The sequence below is a fragment of the Strongylocentrotus purpuratus genome, unplaced genomic scaffold (assembly GCF_000002235.5).
Source record: "Strongylocentrotus purpuratus isolate Spur 01 unplaced genomic scaffold, Spur_5.0 spur5_scaffold_20, whole genome shotgun sequence".
NCBI classification, from domain to species: Eukaryota; Metazoa; Echinodermata; class Echinoidea; order Camarodonta; family Strongylocentrotidae; genus Strongylocentrotus; species Strongylocentrotus purpuratus.
In genome coordinates this window covers 41248660-41271052 of record NW_022145606.1, presented here as the reverse complement: position 1 = coordinate 41271052, position 22393 = coordinate 41248660, and the positions used below count along the sequence as shown (strand labels likewise).

At 37.6% G+C, this 22393-nt stretch overlaps 2 protein-coding genes across 2 annotated transcripts; both read right to left on the bottom strand.

Annotated features, from left to right (window-relative positions):
• Positions 1–399: 399 nt before the first annotated feature.
• On the bottom strand, positions 400–3257 carry LOC115927126. Its single transcript, XM_030992597.1, has 4 exons — positions 3166–3257; positions 2781–2820; positions 825–1366; positions 400–508 (listed from the first exon to the last, which is right to left on the bottom strand). The coding sequence occupies exons 1-4, from the start codon at positions 3237–3239 to the stop codon at positions 430–432; spliced, it is 735 nt and encodes a 244-aa protein (XP_030848457.1). The 5' UTR covers positions 3240–3257; the 3' UTR covers positions 400–429.
• A 61-nt stretch (positions 3258–3318) lies between these two features.
• LOC115927731 lies at positions 3319–5740 on the bottom strand. Its single transcript, XM_030993957.1, has 3 exons — positions 4286–5740; positions 3379–3701; positions 3319–3343 (listed from the first exon to the last, which is right to left on the bottom strand). Exons 1-3 carry the CDS (start codon positions 5735–5737, stop codon positions 3319–3321), a joined length of 1800 nt encoding a protein of 599 aa, XP_030849817.1. The 5' UTR covers positions 5738–5740.
• Positions 5741–22393: the final 16653 nt, after the last annotated feature.

Below are 22393 nucleotides of genomic sequence, written 5' to 3'. Positions count from 1 at the left end.
CTATTTTGTTGCGGTTTCTTTCTAGGCAGAGGATATGAACTTGCCAAATATTTATAAGCGAAAGGCATGCACCGGTATAGACCGAAATCTTCAGTCTCTGATATCGACAGTTGTTCCGCTGAGATTACATCCGGCTCCTCTGAGCGCCTCTATAGAATACCATTAGGAGCCAGAGCAAATAACACAGAGGTCCTATAGGACATATATTTATTCAGATGGTCATATATCAGCCAATACTTAACATATTCAATTGGTTTTCGACACTTGGACATTATTTTTGATGTTCTTTCGGAAAATGAAGAAAAAATTGAGAAATTCGAAAAATATATTTTGTTTATGACGTCACACTTCACCACTCTATACAGGCTGACAAATGTCAGTTGTATTAAATCATGACCAATACCACTGATACCAGACGGTTATTTCTGCCTAGCACCAGTAATGCAAAATTCTACTCACTTGGACGGCGATTCTGTCGTTTCGAGAACCATCTCCATTCCTAAATACGCTATTTGAAAAAAAAAGGAATTGAGGTTATTTGAGAATGTCATGATATTGATTTTGGGGAAATAATATATTAAATTAATAAAGAAATTAAGAGAACCGTTCGTGCCCTTTGATCTGCACAGAGGTAAAAAAAATACGATTATGGAAACAATAATACTAACAATAACAACAAAAATATGATAATCATTTAGCCATAACAATTATGCTATCTATAATAATAATAACATCAATAGTTATATATTATAAAATATCATTTTGAGTCCATGTCGTCATTAAAACAAAGATCTGTACATGAATTAAGATCTAGATCTACTTACCCCGTATTCAAGTACGTTAGTTGCTTAGTCTTGACAAACAGGTCAACCAAGGCTTCTTCGTCTCTGTCCCTCGCTCCGGACACATGCAGCCTATGTTTGTCTTTGGTCTTGTCTTCAATTAGAAGACTAAGCCCTCCAATTGTCTCTCCTGATTCACTCTTCCTGTCTGTGGTGAGATCTGTCCAGGCGTGTAGTCTGATATGAACTAAGAACTGTTCATCCCTAGCCCTAGTCAGACTCATACTAGGTCTGGATGTGGTGGTGGTGATCTGATGAGGGTTGCTCGTCTCTGCAACATCGATAGAGACATCGATATCTCTCAGGCCAGGCAACGATGAAAGCAGACCTTCGTAGCTATGTGACGTCACTCTCTTAGCTGATAGCTCTGTGGCAGATAGAAGCTCAGGAGGAGATGGAGGGAAACTGAGAGAGGAGTCTGAGATGGTGAGATGGTTCAGTGAGGTGAAGGATCTGAGGCAGGACCACAACTTCTCGGTCATCTCCTTAGATAGCTGGCAGTGCTGTATCTGAAACCTAGTATTCTGCAATGAAATGCAAACGGACGAACGTGTCACGTGTATATGCATCGATTAAGGTATTGAGACCAAAAATCGTGGAGATAATAGAATTCCATATCAGTAATGCTGACAATACAAAGCTTGATTGAATTATATTATTTTTAAAAAATGCAACTGTGTTGCAATTTACTTTAATAGTTCTATTCAGAGGATATCCTTTTCTTCAATAATTCATAGCGAAATGCATGTGCACGTATAACAAAAGTATACTCACCTGGACGGCGTACTTTTCGTTTAGAGAACCACCTTCACTCTTACATAGAATGTTTAAAAAAGAATGAGGTACAGAACGTGTTTCAAGAAAGTCTTGGGAAATGATATTCTTAATAAAGAAAGCAAGTGAATTGTACATCCCCTCTTCACAGAGGCAAATGAAACAGCTATACTATTAGTAATGACAATAATCATGTTATAATAGTAGTAATGATAAGAAACAAATATAATCATGATAATGATATCAATAATAATAGGAATATCCAAAAAATAAAATGGTAATATATCATTTTGTGTTCATGTCGTCTTAACAAGCTACATGAACACAGAGATCTGTACATAAACTAAGATCTAGATCTACATCTACTTACTCCGAATTCAAGTACGTTAGTTGTTTAGTCTTGACAAACATGCCAACCAAGGTTTCTTCGTCTCTCCCCTTCATCCCGGACACATGCAGCCGCTGTCGGTTTTTGGTTTGGTCCTCAAATAGAAGACTAAGCCCTCCAATTGACTCTCCTGAATCAATCTTTCTGTCGGTGGTGAGTACTGGCCAGGCGTGTAGTTTGATATGAACAAAGAACTCTTCATCCCTAGGCCTGGTCTGACCCATAGGCCTGGAAGTGGAGGTGATCTGCAAAGTGTTGCTCGTCTCTACAGCATCGATTGAGACATCGATCTCTCTCACACCAGGTATCAATGAGAGCACTCCTTCGTAACCTTGTGACGTCATTCTCTCGGCTGATAGTTTTGTGACGAATGGAAGCTCTGGAGGAGATGGCGGGAAACTGAGAGAGGAGCCTGAGATGCTGAGCTGTTTCAGTGAGGTGAAGGATCCGAGACAAGACCACAACTTCTCGGTCATCTCAGTAGATAGCTGGCAGTGCTGTATCTGAAGCCTAGTATTCTGAAATGAAATGAAATCAGACGAACTTGTCTCGTGTTTATGCATCGATTGTGATATTGAGACTTAACGCGTGGAAATATAATTATAGAATTCCATCCATATTAGTGAAGCTGATAATACAAGGCTTGAATGAATTCTTTCATAAAAAAGCAATGCAACTATGTTGCAATTTCCTTTAATAGTTCCATTCAGAGGATACACCTTTATTCAATAATTCAAAGCGAAATGCATGTACACGTATAACAAAAGTATACTCACATGGATGGCTTGCGTTTTCTTTAGAGAACCACCTCGACTCCTACATAAAATGTTGTAAAAGGAATGAGGGCCAGAACGTGATTCAAGCAAGTCTTGGGAAATAATATTATGAATAAAGAAAACAAGTGAATTGTACATCCACTCTTTACATAGGTAAATGAAAATAGTATTAACTATAGCAGTAATGATAATTTTCTTGTTATAATAATGGTAATGATAATAAGAAATGTAATCATGATAATGCCGATATCAATAATAGTAAGAATATCCAAATAATAAAATGCTAATATATTAATCTGTGTTCATGTCGTCTTAAACAGCTACAATCATGACACAAAGATCTGTCCATAAACTAAGATCTACATCTACATCTACATCTACTTACTCCGAATTTAAGTACGTTAGTTGTTTAGTCTTGACAAACATGTCAACCAAGGCTTCTTCGTCTCTCCCCTTCATCCCGGACACATGCAGCCGCTGTTGTTTTTTGGATTGGTCTTCAAATAGAAGACTTAGCCCTCCAATTGAATCTCCTGAATCAATCTTCCTGTCCGTGGTGAGTGCTGGCCATGCGTGTAGTTTGATATGAACGAATAACTGTTCATCCCTAGCCCTGGCCTGACCCATAGTCCTGGAGGCAGCGGTAATCTGAAAGGTGTTGCTCGTCTCTGCAGCATCGATAAATACATCAATATCTCTCACATCAGGTACCGATAAGAGCACACCTTCGTAGCAGAGTGAATTCACTCTCTCGCCGGATAACTTTGTAAATGATGGAAGCTCCGGAGGAGATGTAGGAAAACTGAGAGAGGAGTCTGAGATGGTGAGAGTATGTAGCATCGAAAATGATTGGAGGCAGGACCATAGTCCACTCGTCACGTCGGTTGTTAAAGTACACCCCTTGAACTTTACTGTCTTTACCTGGCGTTTAGAGAGAGAGAGTTGAAAAAGGAGAGAATTAAAGACATATTGAATAAAGAAGAAAATAACGTTAATTCGATGATCTCTTGCTTTTTGTAGTAAATATTAGGACAATCGAGACAGCGGTCTTATTTTGTCTTAAAATATTTAGTAACAAATGGAAAATCTTTTCCCCTACTTTGTTACATTCATCAGTGATTTTTAAACAACTTTATTTTCTCCGATGTCAGTAATTATAAATATATAATAAATGAAAGCAACAAACAAATATATTGATCTTTTGATTTTAAGTTATGGTCCCGGTTATGGCAAAGAAATTAACATTTTATACAGTCTTTCTGAAATAACTATTGTTATCGGCTGCTATCGACTCAAGCATTCTTGCTTATGATAGTTGGCCTCTGCATTTATCTTGATTAGTTGTACATGTACTTAACTCCATACTTTCAAGCTTTCAATTATGCATTTTTATGTGTGTATTTATGTAAATCAATTATATTATATACTATTATTGTTATTTGAATGTTTATTTATCAATAAATGCAGAAACATCTGCTAAAAAAAAAAAAAAAATATGTACATACCTCACGTTTTAGTTGCTTTGGAAGATTTTGCATCCCAACGACGGTGTAGACAGTCGGTGCCCTTAGAACAATACATTGTGCATTCACACATCTTTGAACCAACGAAGACACATTTCCTTCGGTACCCTTGGTCTCTGATGAGCAGTCAAGGAGAATGCGATATCGCTCGCTCTCATCCACAAAGCTGTTTGCAAGGACCTTCTCCATTATTCGTATACATAGGTTGTTGTCCGTACCAGCAGCAAATCGGATGAGATTCTCATAGTCGCCGATGTTTGCTTTGATCTTGAGCAGTACTCTGTCTAACTTAGATAACTTCAAGCGCAGCAGAAAGTGGTTTGTTTGATCAGCGAGAAATTTCCCAGCCGAGTGTTCTTGTGCGAGTTTGTGATAAAACTCAATAGTAGTGGAAGTGGTCTCGTTGGACTGGGGAAGGCGTGTTAATGAAACAGTCGTCTTGGATACTATCCCAAGCTCACATGCTCTTTCAAGGATTGCGGGAAGTTTACGGAAATCATCAGGCGTGAAGACTAGTTTTTTAGCATTGTCGAGCAAACCATTAAGGGCCACTTTGCCTAATTGACAAATGGTTTTCCTCAACTTTTTGCGTGTGATTTTTACCGTTGACTTTGATCGGACGTTTGCATGGTGCATCAAAAAAACATTCACGCTGTCTAATAATTCTGTTTGAGTTGCAATTTCAGTGTTTAAAAGCCCTTCGCTCCATAAATGACAGACCATGAGACAAAATAGAGGTGTTTTAACAAGTTCATTAATGAGCGGTTGTTCATCAAGGTAAACCTTTAGACCATGACCATGTCTGCTATAATTATTCGAAGTCGAAGCAAAGAACTTGTCGATGTACTCACGTGAGCTATCTCGTGAGAATCCTTCTATCCACATCTTTGTGTATACCCTTGGAAGTTCATCTTGATTGAAGATGTTTTCTAGGTGAGGGCGTGTTGTTACAAGGACTCGGCACTCAGGAAATTCCTCCCAGCGGATGACACTGAAAATATTGCTCTCCGAGCTTCGTTCTAAAGAAGAGATACCGGCATACTCATCTAGGCCGTCTAGTATGATGTGACAGATGCTCTGATTCTGTCTAATGAAACTCTCCAGACCCTCTGGTGTGAGATCATCAACATCACTCAAAAGCTGGGTTTGTATAGCTTCTCCGATCGATGTAAGCCGATTTGTGTTTCGGAATTTCACAACAAACAGAAGTGGCAGGTCTTCTAAGGCTGACCCCTTTTTTCTGTGAACCCAATCGTGAGCCATCTTAGCGACAGCCGTGGTCTTCCCCCTCCCAGCGGGGGCCGAAATGAGGATTCGAGCTGGCAGTTCTCCGTTTACTTTCGTTGAAAATATTTCAGAACCCTTGAGTATTTCCTTCTTTTTCGTGTCTTGTCCGTTAGCGTCCTTCTTCACCATTGTAACAGCCGTGTGCATATCTTCAAGCTCAGCATAACTGCTTTGATCCCACGGTTTCAATTGAATTTTGCACAATTGTTTTCGGTACTTATTCTCCAACTTTTCGCGACATCGCTCAACAGTCAATGATGCCGAGATCTTCTTATTGTAGATACCTGGAATGATAACCAAGACGAAAATTCAATTAAATACCCATTGAATGTCCCCATTGAATCCAAATTGAATACCAATTGGCAATTTGGAGTACATGGAAAGTGAAACAATGGGTACCTAATGAAACTAATTGGCAATTGCATGGTCCCCATTGAAACCTACTGGCAATTGGTTTTAATAGGGACGAATTGCCAATCGGTGCCAATCGGGACCATTTGCCAATTGGTTCCAATATGTACCCATTATTTCACTTTCCATGTAGGCTACTCCAAATTACCAATTGGTATTGAATTGGGATTCAGTGGGGGCATTCAATGGGGATTTAATTGGTAAATCGATCCAGGTAGAAGACCCAGTGATAAACTGATACTTCATAATCGATATTGGCAACTGTCCACCAATTAGGTATATTCTAATCTCAATTGCATTAACTCCATCACATAGATCATTTGAAGTGAATTTAAGACTAACTTTTGAACATATATATTAGTCTCCTATACACACATATATAATAAACATACATTTTGTTTCTTGGTTAGTAATCATATTATAATCAATATATCTATTGCTAAAACGTGAATGTAATTGTAACATGATCGGCCAAGTAATATGTTGGTCAATAATTGCCGAAGGAAAATAGAAATTACAAAATTGATTGTACATTGTCATAATTTGCTTAACAAATCATGATAAATGTATTTTACTGTGACACGTGTAAAGTAATAATGAATATGCACGAGATACATAGATCTGTAGTTGGTTTCTATTGGTTTATATTGGTTTATATTGGTCCTATTGGTTTCCATTTGTCCTATTGGTTTCTATTGGTCCCATTGGGTTCTATTGGTCTAATCGGTTTCTATTGGTCCTATCGGTCCTGTTGGTTTATATTGATCTTATTGGTTTCTATCTAGTTGAGCATTGGTCCTGTTGGATTTCTATTGGTTTCAATTGGCCCCATTAGACTTTAATGGGATTTCAATTGGTTTCAATTGGACCGATTGAAGTCCAACTTTAAGGACAAGTCCACTCGAAAAATAACTTTCTTTCAATAAAAGCAGAAAAATCAGACAAACCAATCAAAAAAAGTTTGAGCAAAATCGGATAACTAATAAGAGAGTTATGAATTTTTGAAAAAGTTTGTAAAACTATGAAACTATGAAACTATGATAAATACTATTCCCGAGTCTTAAGTTTAAATCTTAAATGGTTCTTGAGATATTGTGATAACGGTCAAACGGGACGGACGTACGGACGTACGGACGGACAACCCGAAAACATGATGCCTCCGGCACCACCTTCGGTGGCGGAGGCATAAAAAGCCAAACATGCAGAAAGAATCACTGGCGTAAAGCAGGACTTTGGGGGTGTATGAAGAGAATCGTTCAAAAAACCAAAGAAAACATAACAAATGGCAATCATCCTTTATTTTGTTTTCATGAATTTCTCAGATCAGGAAGAAGATTGAAGTCACTGAGATGTAGGACACAGCGATTTAAAAACACATTTGTTTCGTATTCAAGCAAGTAACAAAATATAACTTTTTTGTAATCCAATGTTTTTGCGTTTTTCTTTTATATTATGTTTCGTTAGGAATTTAGTAAAATTAATATTTAGTGAAAGTAATTATTACGATGTGGTACACATTAATCATTTACAAATATAATTCAGTATGCATATTTTCAATTTATCAGATTCATCCCGATGTACTAGAAATCAGCTTAATTTTTTAATAATGTCTGTTTAGTGGTAATAAATTTGAATTCATAAGTATGCATGGATTATATTTGTTAAACTACGTAACTTGCGGAAACGAAACAACCCATGACTAAACGAGAATCAACATTACGTATGATTATTATTTTTCCTCACCAAAATGTTTCCATGTAATTTATGTTCTTTGGAAACTTTGTCTGAGCCTTAATTGAACATATGAGCGAAACAAATATCCATGTTAACCGTGCTTTAGACAACAAATTATATTGAACATTAAACAAGGAACATAACATATTTACTAGCGAACTAGCCGGGATTTTGCAGTCATACGCATTCTCGGTCCAAACGGTAACACAATATCGGACTCACACTTCACTGTCAATATGACTAAAAATGAGAAAATGTAGTTTTTTCTAAAACTTTGATAGCGTCAATTAATTGTAAATGTTTGCTTTCGGTATTTTCAAATATATGAACCTGTTACGAAAATGTATAAACATTACCTGCAGTAGCCTGCAAGCATGGACAAAAACAGTTAAACTCTTTAACGGAATATTGGCGGAAACTCGGAAAAGTCATTTGAACTTTTACAATCGTATGCCCTATATGTCAAATCGATAATTTTGTCATTCGAAGTGGGCATTAAAATATCGTTAATATTTTTTTCTCTTCTAAATAACCTAGGGGCTATGCCTAAGATATCGTCTGGTTGGCATATTGTTGTTGTATAAGTCACCCCCCCCCCCCTTCCAAGGAGAATAATCGCTGTTTTAAAGCATTCATACCTGAGCTACTTTGCGGTGGAGTCACCTCTTGTTCATTTGGCTCCTGCTGCTGTGGAAGATATTCACCTACAGGAAATGTTTACATAGTAATTTATGATGTTATTTATGCATCCATGGCTCGAGGGATTCGAACATCAAAACATATTTTTACATTTAGATACGAACAATATTTAAATTTCATGAATCAAACAATACAGCTAGAATGCTAGACTGATCAAATTTACCTTAAATTTAATAACGAAGTCATACAATATAGATATTGTTCATTCAATAGCACACAATCGACTGTTTACCTCGAGATAATTTTTTTCCCAGTCCACCAAGCTCCACATCATGAAGCTTCGTCGCCAGGATTGATCGTGATTGGCTTTTGTCTTTTTGTTTATTTGTCCACATATTCAGGATTTCCTCCATAGCCCCATTGTATTTATTCAGATGACTCGCGAGAATTGATTGAGTCCGACTAAAGGAATACCCCAGAGCGATGCACAGTCTTGAGTAACTGGTATGAGGTATTTCAACGGAAAGATGATTCATCTCGACTCCCTGTAAACACGGTAAAGTCTCCATCGTTCTGTAAAGGCATACAATAAATACATAGCGCGGATTAACCTGGTGATTAAATGAAACCAAGGAGTTACTAGGCGATCAATTACGTGTTAAACAGATACTTATAAAGTAATTATAGTCATTTAAAAAGTTTGGTATAAAATGTTCAAGTGTTCTGAGACTAGTAAACATCTCAGATCGATGAACTGCCGTACTCAACGTTTGCTTTGTTCCTCTTATGCAATTAGTCCGATACGTAATATCAAGTTGTTTTCTGTTTTCCGTTCTTGTCAAATATTTACCTTTTTCCTTTATACAAGTCAAAGAAAATAATGAATATTGTTTTATTGGTTTATTGCGCATATATCTTTTTCTTTTTAAAGAAATTATTTGTAAAATATTTTTTTCTTTTCAACTTTAAAGGAGGGCAAATGTGTCAAATACATATCCACTAGCAGATAAAAAAAAGGTGTCCCCCACCCCTCTCACACGCACACACACACACACACAAACACAAACACACAAACGAAGGGTGTGGGAGTTTGTGTGTGTCAATGTGTATGTGAGAGATCGATTAATATTTTTTCTGGGCAGCCTACATGAGCACATCCACTGCCACCATTGCAATTTCCATTGATAATTCCGCTGCAATTGTAATTATATAGAATTATATATAAATATTGGGAGGGGGCTTGGGCGAAGAAGGTGGACGCATGGGGGTAAATGAAGACGGAGACGAACTGATTGTGTGCGTCAATGGAGGAGAGAGGTAGAGGGGTATGGGAATTAATTGTGAGTGAGTGGGTGAGAGAGAGATAGAAACGAGAGAGAGAGATAGAGAGAGTAAGAGAGAGAGAGAGAGAGAGGAGAAACGGTAGTGAGTTTGTTTAATTAGTAGATGTGAATAAAAGAAAGAACAATAAGAAAGAGAGAGAAAAAACTAATGAGCAAGTGGGAAAGCGAAAAAGAAATAAATTAGTGAGTTGGTGAAAGCAAGAGAGCTGTTAAGTAATAGAGAGATGGGTGAGTGAATGTGAATGAGAAAGAGGGGGAGAAAGGGAGCTAAGAGGGAGATTAAAATTATCAGGTGAGAGAGAGTAAGAAGGGGCGGGAGTCAGACAAACAGAAAGAGAATGACTGAATGGATGGGTGAAGGAGGGAGAGAGAGATTGGCATTGTGTATCAGTTATTCTGTAAGCCAAAAGCGATATAAATTGAAATATGTCATTCTCAAAAAGTTATGAAAACGAGTGTCAATAAAAGGGTATTATCACTACTACACTACATTATACAAAGAATCAATTATGCGTGAACCATTTGAAGAAATATTCTTTTCAGATGGCATTACTGATTTTCTATTCTTCCACACTGTGGCCAAGTAAAAATGATTCCTGGCTTCTCGTTCCTGCAACCATTTTGTTGGCGCCCGCCTCCCTTTTTTAAGGTTTATTGTTAATATATAATTTTAGTTTAAGATGAAAAGTTAATTCGGTGATATCTTAGATGTAGATCTAAAACAATTTAAAGGGAAAAGGCATAGAACTGATAATTTAGAAGAAGAAACAATCATATTTCATTTCATGTATCAAATTATCATGTTTAAGTGTATTTATCGGGAAACTGAAATAAAATCTCAAAACATGCTTGAAACTTATCATGGTATCATGAGTGGCCAGTCCCATCTGTGTCAAATGGTGTAGTGTGAGGCAGATCTCTTGAAATCACTAACGGTTTTAAACTGAACCCTGATTATTATTATTGATATCATTATTATTTTGGAGGTTGAGTTTTGTATTGAGTGTCATTTTTTAAACCAGAAAATGATACAGATGGTCATAATTAGTCTTATAAAGCTGTATAATATCGCAAACTTTAGTGCAGCGCGTCGCCGACGACCTGGCAGTGTCTTCTGCCTTAGCTGTAGGGTGTGCGCAAGAGGGCGTTACAGACTGAACTTCAGGGAGGCTGTTGATTTGTTTACATTCACTTTTGTTTAAATGCCTCCCAAAACGACATGTACAAACCACCGCTCACATCAACACACACACACACACACACACACACACAGTGTTTGTGTGTGTGTGTGTGTATAACAAAGCCTCCTAAATTGTTCATAATAATTATACATGTACTACTATTACGATTGATTTACATATCGTTGCTACTCATATACACTCTATTGTGTTGTTGTTATTATGATTTGTTAACTTTTTGGCAACATTTTGGAGACTATGAACCACTCATCTAGATGTTCATAATGATGATATATCATTATTATGGATCTTCTTAATGTAATAAACGTTGATTTTTGTTTCTTTATTATTTTTACACCAAATAATTTGCTGTAGACCACTAAAAGCAAAAGTTAGCATGGAGCCATGCCAAATACCACGTTCACGTGCGGCCATCATATAACAAATATAAAATATCAAAGAATGTGGAAACACTCACTCATTATTTTCGAAAAAAAACCGTACGAGAAACTAGGAATCGATTTTACATAGCATATACTAAAATAGACCTGATTTTTTTTGTTGCAAATATTTTATATCTTTGATCGAGCGCATGCAGGCGCACTCACCCAACGAATTCACCTACCAGAACAAAAGAAAAAAAGGCGTGTATACGGAAAGGAAAATGGGGCACGTGTCAAAATAAAGGGGCTTTTATCAAGGTGTAAAGGGGTCATATGAGGAAGAGTTAAAGCTATTATCAAAAAGTAGAAGGGGCACTTATCAAAAGGAAAAGGGGCACTTATTAAAAAGGAAAAGGGGTGCGAGTCAACGTGAAAAGGGCACTTATCAAAGTAAAAGGGGCAACTCTCAGAATTGACTAGAGTCCATGGGTGTCGATCCCGGGGGGATGGGGGGATATATCCCCCCCCCCCAATATTTCAGGTGGGGAGGGGGGTGGCCTGTAAAATCATCCCCCCAATAATTCACCCTAAACAAAAATTAAAGAAGAAAGAGAAAAATTAATGAGAGCCCGATGAGAGTAGTTAATGGTTATTACTCGCAAGATGACCATCAATATACACATTTTGCTATCTCATTTCCATAATACATACATAATTTTATATACAAAGTAACTGAGATAACCGTATATGAGACAAGAATTAATTGAATTCTCCCTCATACGGCTTCATCAGGAATTGATGAATTTATCCAATTTGTTCAATCAACAGCATCAATGAAATGCAGTGCGCCAAATGCAAAGACGCAGCGTTACAAAAACAACGAGCTGAATGTTAAGCGCGAAGCGCAAAAGTAGCAATCTGCAATGCACATCAGACAATCCTGGACAGTGTAAACATAGATGAACTCTGTGACGAATTCGTGATGAGATCGGAGCTTGGAGGAAGATTTTGGGACATTAGTATGACTTATAAGATAGTTCACTAGTTGTTATGTTGTTTCCGTTCACCCTTCTTAAAATTCACGTCATTGTATCTTTATTTGTGTTTTTTTTTCACTCGGCATTTTATTTCCTGATATTTCCTAAAACATTTTCATTTTTGGAGAAAGATTATTATCTCATAACTTATTTTAGTTTCATTGAAAAGCTGATGTAGGCCTATGTCACTGGCGTACTGATGGAGGGGGGGGGGGGCAAGGGGCCCCCTAAATAAAATCCAATCATGACTTATTTTCAATTTCATACAAGTGATTTATAAATGTTCGTGTGTCACATGATTTACAACAAAGTTCGCGTTTATCCATTTCTGTTGCAAAATGACACATTCCCAAATAGCCAGAAAGAGCATATACTTTGTAAAGTCACTAATGGGTCTAATTAGTGGCCGTTATCACTAACAGTAGTAAACAATTCCTTTCCAGAAGCTATTAGGACAAGCACTGCCGGGAAATAACATGCTACCCACCACTCGGGTTCTGCATGCAAAGATTTGCGAACGAACGTTCCATACGTTCATCATGTGGGGAAACTAAATTCAGACAAGGATTAAAATATAAAACAGTACAACGAGTCTTCTTTATCTAATAATTTAGTGAAACGGCAAAGCTTCCGCGCTTTGCGCGGGAGGGGGGGGGGGCAACTGACTTCAGACTAGGATTAAGAGTTATAATTAAATGAAACGTAAAAGTACACGATACAACGAATCGTCTTCTTTTTCTAATAATTTAATGAAATGTGAAAGCTTACGCGCTACGCGCGGGATGGGCGAAAATGAATTCAGACATGGATTAAGAGTAATAATCAAATTAAACGTCAAAGCTTCCGCGCTTTGCGCGGGAGGGGAAAAACTAAATTCAGACAAGGACACGATACAACGAATCGTCTTCCTTCTCTAATAATTTAATGAAAGGGTAAAGCTTCCGCGCTACGCGCGGAGGAAGGGGAAGTTGATTCAAACATTTATTTTTAAGAGTCGAGAATAGTACATCGAATCGTCTTTATTCTTTAATAATCTAATGAAACGTCAGAGCTTCCGCGCTACGCGCAGAGGAAGGGGAACTTAATTCAAACAAGGATTAAGAGTCGAGAACGGTCCAACGAATCGTCTTCTTTCTTTAATAATCTAACGAAACGTCAGAGCTTCCGCGCTACGCGCGGAGGAAGGGGAAGTTGATTCAAACATTCAGTATTAAGAGTCGAGAATAGTACATCGAATCGTCTTCATTCTTTAATAATCTAATGAGACGTGAAAGCTTACGCGCTACGCGCGGGATGGGCGAAAATGAATTCAGACGTGGATTAAGAGTAATAATCAAATTAAACGTCAAAGCTTCCCCACTTCGCGCGGGAGAGGAAAAACTGAATTTAGACAAGGACACGATACAACGAATCGTCTTCCTTCTCTAATAATTTAATGAAACGGTAAAGCTTCTGCGCTACGCACGGAGAAAGGGAAAGTTAATTCAAACATTCAGTATTAAGAGTCGAGAATAGTACATCGAATCGTCTTCATTCTTTAACTCTTATCGTGCCAAGAACACTGTTCTGTGCATGTGCTGGCGTGCCACGCTCACATAATTGGGTTTCTGGTGGCTTGCCATGCACACATAAACTCTCAATCGCTCGCGTGCCACGTACACATTTTCGTGCATTTTCGTACACACGCTAATTGAACCTACCCTAAATTAACATGGCACACAGAGGATTAGTGGCTGGCACAATAGGGATTAGCACTGTGGCAGTGGGTGAATTGAATGGGGGCAGCTTAAGAGTTAATAATCTAATGAAACGTCAGAGCTTCCGCGCTACGCGCGAAGGAAGGGGAACTTAATTCAAACAAGGATTAAGAGTCGAGAACGGTCCAACGAATCGTCTTCTTTCTCTAATAATTTAATGAACGGTCAAAGTTTCCGCGCTTCGCGCGCTCTGTAAGTGATTCCCACGCTTTGCGTGCTCACTACCGCCCCCTAAAATGAAATCCTGGCTATGCGGTTGGGGAGGGGGTGCAACCTGCCACACGCTTCTACCTCTTGGTTGCTTTGATCCATTGCCGAAAATATTTTGGCACCTATCATCCCCCCAACCACGGATACAAATCGACACCCTTGCTAGAGTCCATTATCAGAGGTAAAGGCGGCACTTATCAGGGGTGGTAAGTGTCATGTATGAGAATGTAGAACCGTCAGCAAGTCTAGTTGAACGTGATCCAGTTGAGGAAAATAAAAGAAATATAACAATGCCTCGCTCGCTTGGATTAACATTATAGATATGTGTATTCGTTAAAGGTATCAATGTGGCACGGCAGAGGGGGGCGGAGTCTTTCAAAGTGGTGCTGCACCGATTAAAAACGGGCACTTACTGCAAAAAGAAGAGAGCACCTAAAAAGGGTAACCTCAAAGCAGAAAGAAAATCAGGTTTGAGACAATGGTGTATACCCTTTGATACGGTTATCAGGGATGATCTTCAGCATGTTCTCTTTACTACTTCAGCACCATACTTTGCACATGTTGTGATTGTCTGAAGTAGGTGAGCAAAATTCATAGATGAAACCCCCAATCCTGATGGGGTCTTAAGCACAGTATTATGATGAGAGAAAAAAATAAGATCTTATTAAAAAAATGGTATTAATGAGATAGGCATACCATAATAAATTATGCTATCGAAGGATGCGGGCATGTGTGGGTACCAATGTGTATTTGAGGGGTGCATCACTAGTATTTCTAGGCAGCCTATGCCATGATTGCAAAGTGCGATACACCTTTTTTCCGTGGGGGCGGTGAAGGTTAAGCTCTACGCAGGCGCCGCACAGTGGGCCAGGGAGGAACCAAAGTGCGCCAAAATTCATTTTTGGTGATTTCTTTTTCTTGCCCAGTTGAAAGGTAAAACATTGAGGAATACCTCGGTAAAATATTTAATTCCGGTATGCACAATAAGGGTATAAATTTACTCCTTCCACATATTCACAGTTTTAATGCAAAAGTGACATATTTTATAATTGTTTTCCATTTAACATGAAGTCTTTAATTTATTGATATGAAATTGCTCTCACATATTCCTGATAGCTCATTTCGTTGCATGAATGGGTTAAAATTAATAGAAACACAATCTTCATGATATATTATCCATGTTTTTTTATAAATGCAAAGCAAATGTTTAGATCTCCGCAGAGTTCCGCTTCAATGTTAATACCACCATTTTCTCTGATGTCTAAAGCTTTAAGTTGATACCAAATTTGGCTGCCCGATCTTGCCCGATTTCCCTTGTCACATTGCCCCGAAAAATGTGTTTTTGGGGTCTCCGCGGCTGAATCATGAAGGATTCGCGGTCATAACTTACGGCGCGAGGGGGCGCGTGACACTTGTTCTGACACCGCGGACCAAAATAAACACATGTTTCGGTGCAATGTTGCAAGGAAAACGGCTCTAACATAATAACGGGCAGAATCGGGCAGCCAAATCTGGTATCAACTTAAAGCTTAGATATCAGAGAAAATGTTGGTAATAAAATTTAAGCGGAAATCTTTAGAAATCAAAACATTTCCTCTGGATTTATAACAGATAAATCCCCCCAAAATGAGTTTTGGCGCACTTTGGTCCACCCTGGCCCACTGTGCGACGACTTTCAGTCCTCTTCGAGGGACTTGGTAATGAGGATGAATGCGTTACCAAAGGACACTTGCTCATCGACTTTGTTTCAAAAGCGGGACCTTCCGGTTACGAGACCACTGCTCTACCACTGAGCCATCATGAGTGGCCAGTTCCATCTGTGTTAAACGGTGTAGTTTGAAGTGGATCTCCTGAAATATCAGGCGGTTCCCAAACTGAATCCTAAGTGTGTGCAATAGGGCATTACAGCAGCTAACTTCGGGGAGGAAGCCTGCAGAAAACTGGCCCCTTCCCCCCCCCCCCCCCGCTTAAATGGTGGTTGCAGGGTTGCTTGGATACGGTATGAAACCAGCGTCTACTCATTTGACCTAGGGGTCAATGTCATATACAAAAACGGCCAAGAGTGAAATATGCTAAGTACGATCCTCGTTATCGATATTAATTGACGAGCTTTGGACCAATCACAACGTTGTATCTGTAAGAGTTCTCCTCTACTGCGTTCTGATGAAAAAGAAGGGGAAAATCACAAACACACACACACACACACACACACACGCAGACACCACCTAACACGATTACATTACGGACACTCAACCTTAAACTTGAAAAGCTTCTGAAAACAAGCGGGTCTTCAACAAAGCTTTGAAGGCGGCAACAGATGATTCTTTCCTTATGTCTTGTTTTAGGATTGTTCGTACGCTTCGGAGCAGCACAAAGGAATGCGCAATTTTTTTATTTTTTTAAATCTTTTTTTTTAAATATTATAAATGGTACTAAATTATTTTGTTTAAAGGTAGAAAATTAAAAACGATAACAAATAAATATTGTTCAAGAACGAAGCCCCCGAGACAAAAAAAAGTGAAATAGCGGACCCCCTCCGACCCCAACCCTATCCATACAGACGGGCGACCATAAGTCAAGTCTCATTTATACCATCTGGACAACCATCGAAAACACCCGATCTTCTAAGGGGAGACTTCTTCAAGAATTACTTTAATTAGAGGTATAGCTTTAGAAGCAGCTTGTCCTTTGCATTTCGTAAGTTATTTGAATATGGATGTGATTATAAAGATAATATTTTAGACGAATAATTTTGGGATACTAAGCCACAAAAAGTACTTTAGATGCAATGTTATACTTTACTGGCAAACAATGTAATGTAATTAAAACTGGTGTAATATGGGAACATATGGAGAAATTGCTCAACTACCACTCCACTACCAAAGTAAGAGGCCGTGTGCATTTCTACGATTATATTGTGAGAGAGAGAGAGAGAGAGATATATATAAAGAGAGAGAGAGAGAGAGAAAGAGAGGGAGAGGGAGTGGGGAAGATCCGGGGTTTAGATTCAGTTTCCTTTTCCTTTTCAAATTATTCAACTTGGTACTGATACAAATATATGCCATGTGGTGATACAAACAGGTACCACAATCTCGTTTAATGTCATACAAATATTCAACAAGAATTGAAGAGACGATGACAAAATAAGAATAACAATAATAGATCGTCGGTATCGTGAGAATATACATTTATAGCTATCGGCTAAATCCTCAAACAATGGAATAACCAGAGCGGAATCTACTGTGACACGAATTATTATGAGTTCAAGCTGAAAGAGTGAATAGCCATGTCATGGTTGTATTAAAGAGCAGCATTGGCCAACGATTGTTGCTCAAATTCATCAACAATGCAAATATTGCGGCTTCCCTCAAAATTACCATTGAGCAATATACAAACTGATAATATGAAATCGAATTTTATTACATAAAAATTATACAGACTATTTGCATTTGTTTACAATATTCAACAAATGTCTTGTTAACAACAGAACTCCCAAAAATATGTCTAGACCTTGTTATTTATGTTAATCTAGGTAATCTATTCATTCAAGACCTTCTTTTTATCTTATTGAACAACTATGCTCTATAATTTCAGAGTTATGTGGCATATGAGGTTGTATAAATGCCTTATATAATGATATCAAAGTACGCCTTGGATCATAATTTTGCAATCTTAATAACACTCCAACTTTCTTTACCATACACTGATTTACAAAACGAATATGACTATTCTAAGATATATGTTTTAGAATAGTCAAATGTATATCAATACTTATCTCAACAAAGAAGACAACATCAACTTATTCAATTACCTTTCCATCGATTTTCAGTTTACCATTAACACTTATATATTTTTTGGTTCCTCCTACTTCTTATTAACTTGAAAGTAGCTTTCATTAATTTAGTTATACGTGTGATTCCGATGCACTGATTTTTGTATTAATTGTAGGTTTTGTAAATACTTTATTTACATTAATTTTACTTAAAATAAATACAGATATATAATTTGATCTCATCTAAACATGACTGTGATTAAGTGCTGGTTTTAAATGTTTATGTATAATGTTATCCGTGATGTTTTATCTGATTAAAAATTTATTTCAACATTTAAAAATAAATACATTAGTTTTGCCCTAGACATCTGGAGATCTGACTGATGTCAGATCATTACTATGTATAAAACAGGGTTGAACCTAACCCTGATCCTTTTGGAACACCGCAACGTATCTTCTTCATTTCAGATAACGTTTCACTTTATTCAACAAACATCAATCGGCTACTAAGATAGTCCGTAAACCATTTAAGAGGTAACCATCGAATGCCAAATTCTCATAGTTTATCTATTAATAAATGTTATGATGAATTGTGTCAAATGCTTTCTTATAATCGTTGAAGATACCAAGTCTAACTTTCTCGTGATCTACAGATTTCAAAGTTCAATTTACCAAGTTGATGAAAGTCAATGTTGAACTATTTTTCTTTCGAAATCCATGTTGATCGCATGTAAATGCATCATTTGTTTTTACAAATTAGAAAATTCGAATAATTATCCATTCGTTTAACCTATAGGTAGAAACGATATCGGTATGCAGTTATTTGTTTCTATTTGGGTCCTTTTTTGTGTAGAGGAGTACCCTTTTTAATTTGCAATTCACCTGGAACCTTGCCAGTTTATAATGAAAGGTTAATTATATTTGTAAGTGGATGTGATCTAATTAATTTCACTGTAATATCATCATGACATCAAGCCTTTTCGGTAGCGATTAGCAAAACATGACTTCTAACTTCGACTGCAGTTATTGGAGAGACTGCTGTTTATTCTGCTGCTATATCTTCATAAGGTAGCTATAAATAGAGTATACCTTATCATCCTATTTTAAAGGGGTGATTTTTCTTTTTCTTTTTTTTTCTTCAACTGTTAGTGTTAGACTTTATTGGAATAAGCTACTAGATGATAATGTAAATTACTGGCGAAGCATCAAGGAGGTGGAAGGCAAGAGGGTACGTATATTTATTCTACCGTACTGAGAAAGAGAGAGATAAAGAGAGAGAGAAAGAGGGGGAGGGTGGATTAATGGCTCAGGGTCCGAATTCAGTTTACTTTCAAATTATGCAACCTGGTAAAAATGATGAATTTATCTGCTATAAGATTGTCATGTCATTTACCATGAAATAATCACACAATGTTGTTTATTGTCAACAAAAAATCAATTCAATAAGAACAATAATAATTGCGAAAATGTTCCGCCCTCTCTCTGTCTCTCTCTCTCTCTATATATATATATATGTATATATATCTGCTTAATCCTTTGAATAGTGGAATCAACAGGGTAGAATCAATTTTACTTATTGTGTTTCCAAAATGAAAGAATAAATCGCCACGTCTTAGGGGGCGTTTCATCAACATTTTGTCCGCCGATAACTGTCAGCGCTGACTAAATTTGACAAATCAGAGGCCTGGAAAATAATCAGTGACAAAAAATATTGTCGGTGAAAATGATATTAGTGGGTGAAAACCACCGACTACTTGTTTCATGAAACGCCCCCTGGTTATACTATAGGATGAGAGCGAGTGAGGGGTGCAGCCTAGGGTTCAAATTCAGCTTTCTTTCATACTATAAAGCCTGGTACTGATGAATTTATCTGGCATGTGACTGCCATGTGACGGTTCCTTATAAATAGTACCGCAATATCTATTGTCATCCAAATATTTAAAAGGCATTGTATAGATGTTGAACAAATAAGAGAAATAACACATCGTCGTTCACTCTGATTGGGGGAATCAATAAAGCGGAATCAACTGTGAAATGAATTATGAGTCATACCTGAAATAATACATTGCCACGTCATGGTTGTATTTAACGGTGAACGCTTGCTGCTAAAATTCAGCAAGAAATGTTAATAAGATTGCTTTCCCCAAAAAAGTACCATGAGACATAAAGCTAGATAAAAACTGAACCATAACAACCGATATTGTCTGGTAAATATACAGAAAACATTGAAAACAGGAAGAGGGGTGGGGGGGGGGGGGGGGGCTTTTCAGTTTGTTTCAGCCCATGTACTATTACTGCAATTATATGTGACAATTGCCATATACGGAAACATGTGCAGTGTTTTCCACTTAAAATGCGCCTCCTGTAAAAAAACAAAAAAAAAACATTCGTTTTGGATATCATGAAATGACTTATCAATCACATTGTTTAAAAATTTCTTTTCTTTGCGTCGTTTGATATTATATATCATACATCTTGTCAAGAAAATAATACAATGGACATATTTATGGTGTGGTAAAAAAAAAAGTTACATAATTTTAATGACATCCATATAAGAGTAAACCATACTTTTCATTTTAATTGCGCCATACACATGTGTGGTATATCCATCTTTAAAATGTATATTAGACAGGTTTATTACCTCCAACTCATGAACAAAATCATGTCAACTGAACATTCAGAGATGGTATATATTTGAAAAAAACATACAAATCAGGATTTGTTACATTCTATCAAATTGTGAGCACAAAAATACAAATGTTTGTCCGAAAAATGTGCTTATCATCAAGCGACATCATAAGCATTATAAGGAGAACAAGTATCAAAGTCATATCCACGAGCCAAAATGTGTACCCCCTCCAAAACACACACACACGCAAACACACACACACGCACACGAGAGAAGAACGGGTGCGGCCATATGTGCGTGTCTGTTTGTATATGAGGGGCGCATTCATATTATTTCTGGGCAGCCCACATTGGCACAACCACTGCCATGACTGCAAGTTCCTTAGATAATTTACACTGCATATTATTTTTTGGGGAGGGGTGTGCCGGCCGGCATCAACATGCACGATAAGCTGGCCGGGGACGAATGAAGAGAGGGATTAACTGAGGGTGTACGTCAATGGAATGAGTTTGTTGGAGCATTTGATGTGAATACAAGAAATAGATCAATAAGAAAGAGGGAGAAACAACAAATATGAGCGAGTGGGAGAGCAAAGCAGAAATGTATTAGTGAGTGGTTTAGAGCGAGGGAGAGAAGGAATGTTAAGAGGGAAATTAAAATATCGAGGAGATAGAGAGAGAGAAGGGAGAGAAGGGCCGGGAGACAGACAGAGAGAAAGAGAATGACTGGATGGATGGCTGAAGGAGGGAGAGAGATATTGTCATTGTGTACCAATTTATCTGTATCCACAAAGCGAAACATAAATCCTAACATGTCATGTCTCGAATAGTTATGAAAACGAGTGTTAATACAAAGATATAATCACCACCTCACTACACTACGCAAGCAATCAATAATGGGTGAACCATGTGAAGAGCTATTCTTTTCAGGTGGAATTGCTGCTTTTGCATTCTTCCTCTCTTAGGCCAAGTTAAGATTATTCTTAGTTTCCCGTCCCCGCAGGCATTCTTTTGGCGCCCACCTCCTTCGTTCCGTGGTTATGTTGTTATTTCATATTTAGTTTAAGATGAAATATTAATTCAGTGATGTCTTAGAATAAACGTACATCTAAAGTAATTTTAAGAGAAAATGCTTAGTTCTGATAACTTTAAAAAAAATCTCATATGTCATTTTATGTATCAAACTGTGAACTGACCAAAGGTCTTAAAACATGCATGAAGTATATCACGATACCATGAGTGTTAAGTCCGAAATGGGTCAAATGGTGTAGTGTCAAGAGTAGATCTCCTGAAATTACTGGCAAACTTTTTTTTTTTGGGGGGGGGGGGGTTCGGTTTTTACCCAGTAAATGATAGAAATTAGATATGTTTACTCAATTAGCCTCAATTTCTTCCATAGTTAGTCTTAACTAGTGGTATAATATCGCAAACTTTAGTGCAGCGCGTTGCTGACGACTCGCCAGCTGCTTAAGCTGTAGGGTGTGCGCAAGAGGGCATTACAGCCAGAACTTCGGGGAGGAATCCTACAGTAAAGAGGCAATCTGAACACGGTTCGACTTCACTTTTTGTGAATCTGGCGAAAAAATCGTAGTAATCAACAGCTTACCTTTTTCATATGTTGAGGTCATATTACATGTATTATTTTGTTATTAACTTATAATTACATATTTTGGGTTAGATTACTGACAATATCTTTAACAATTCAAGATGG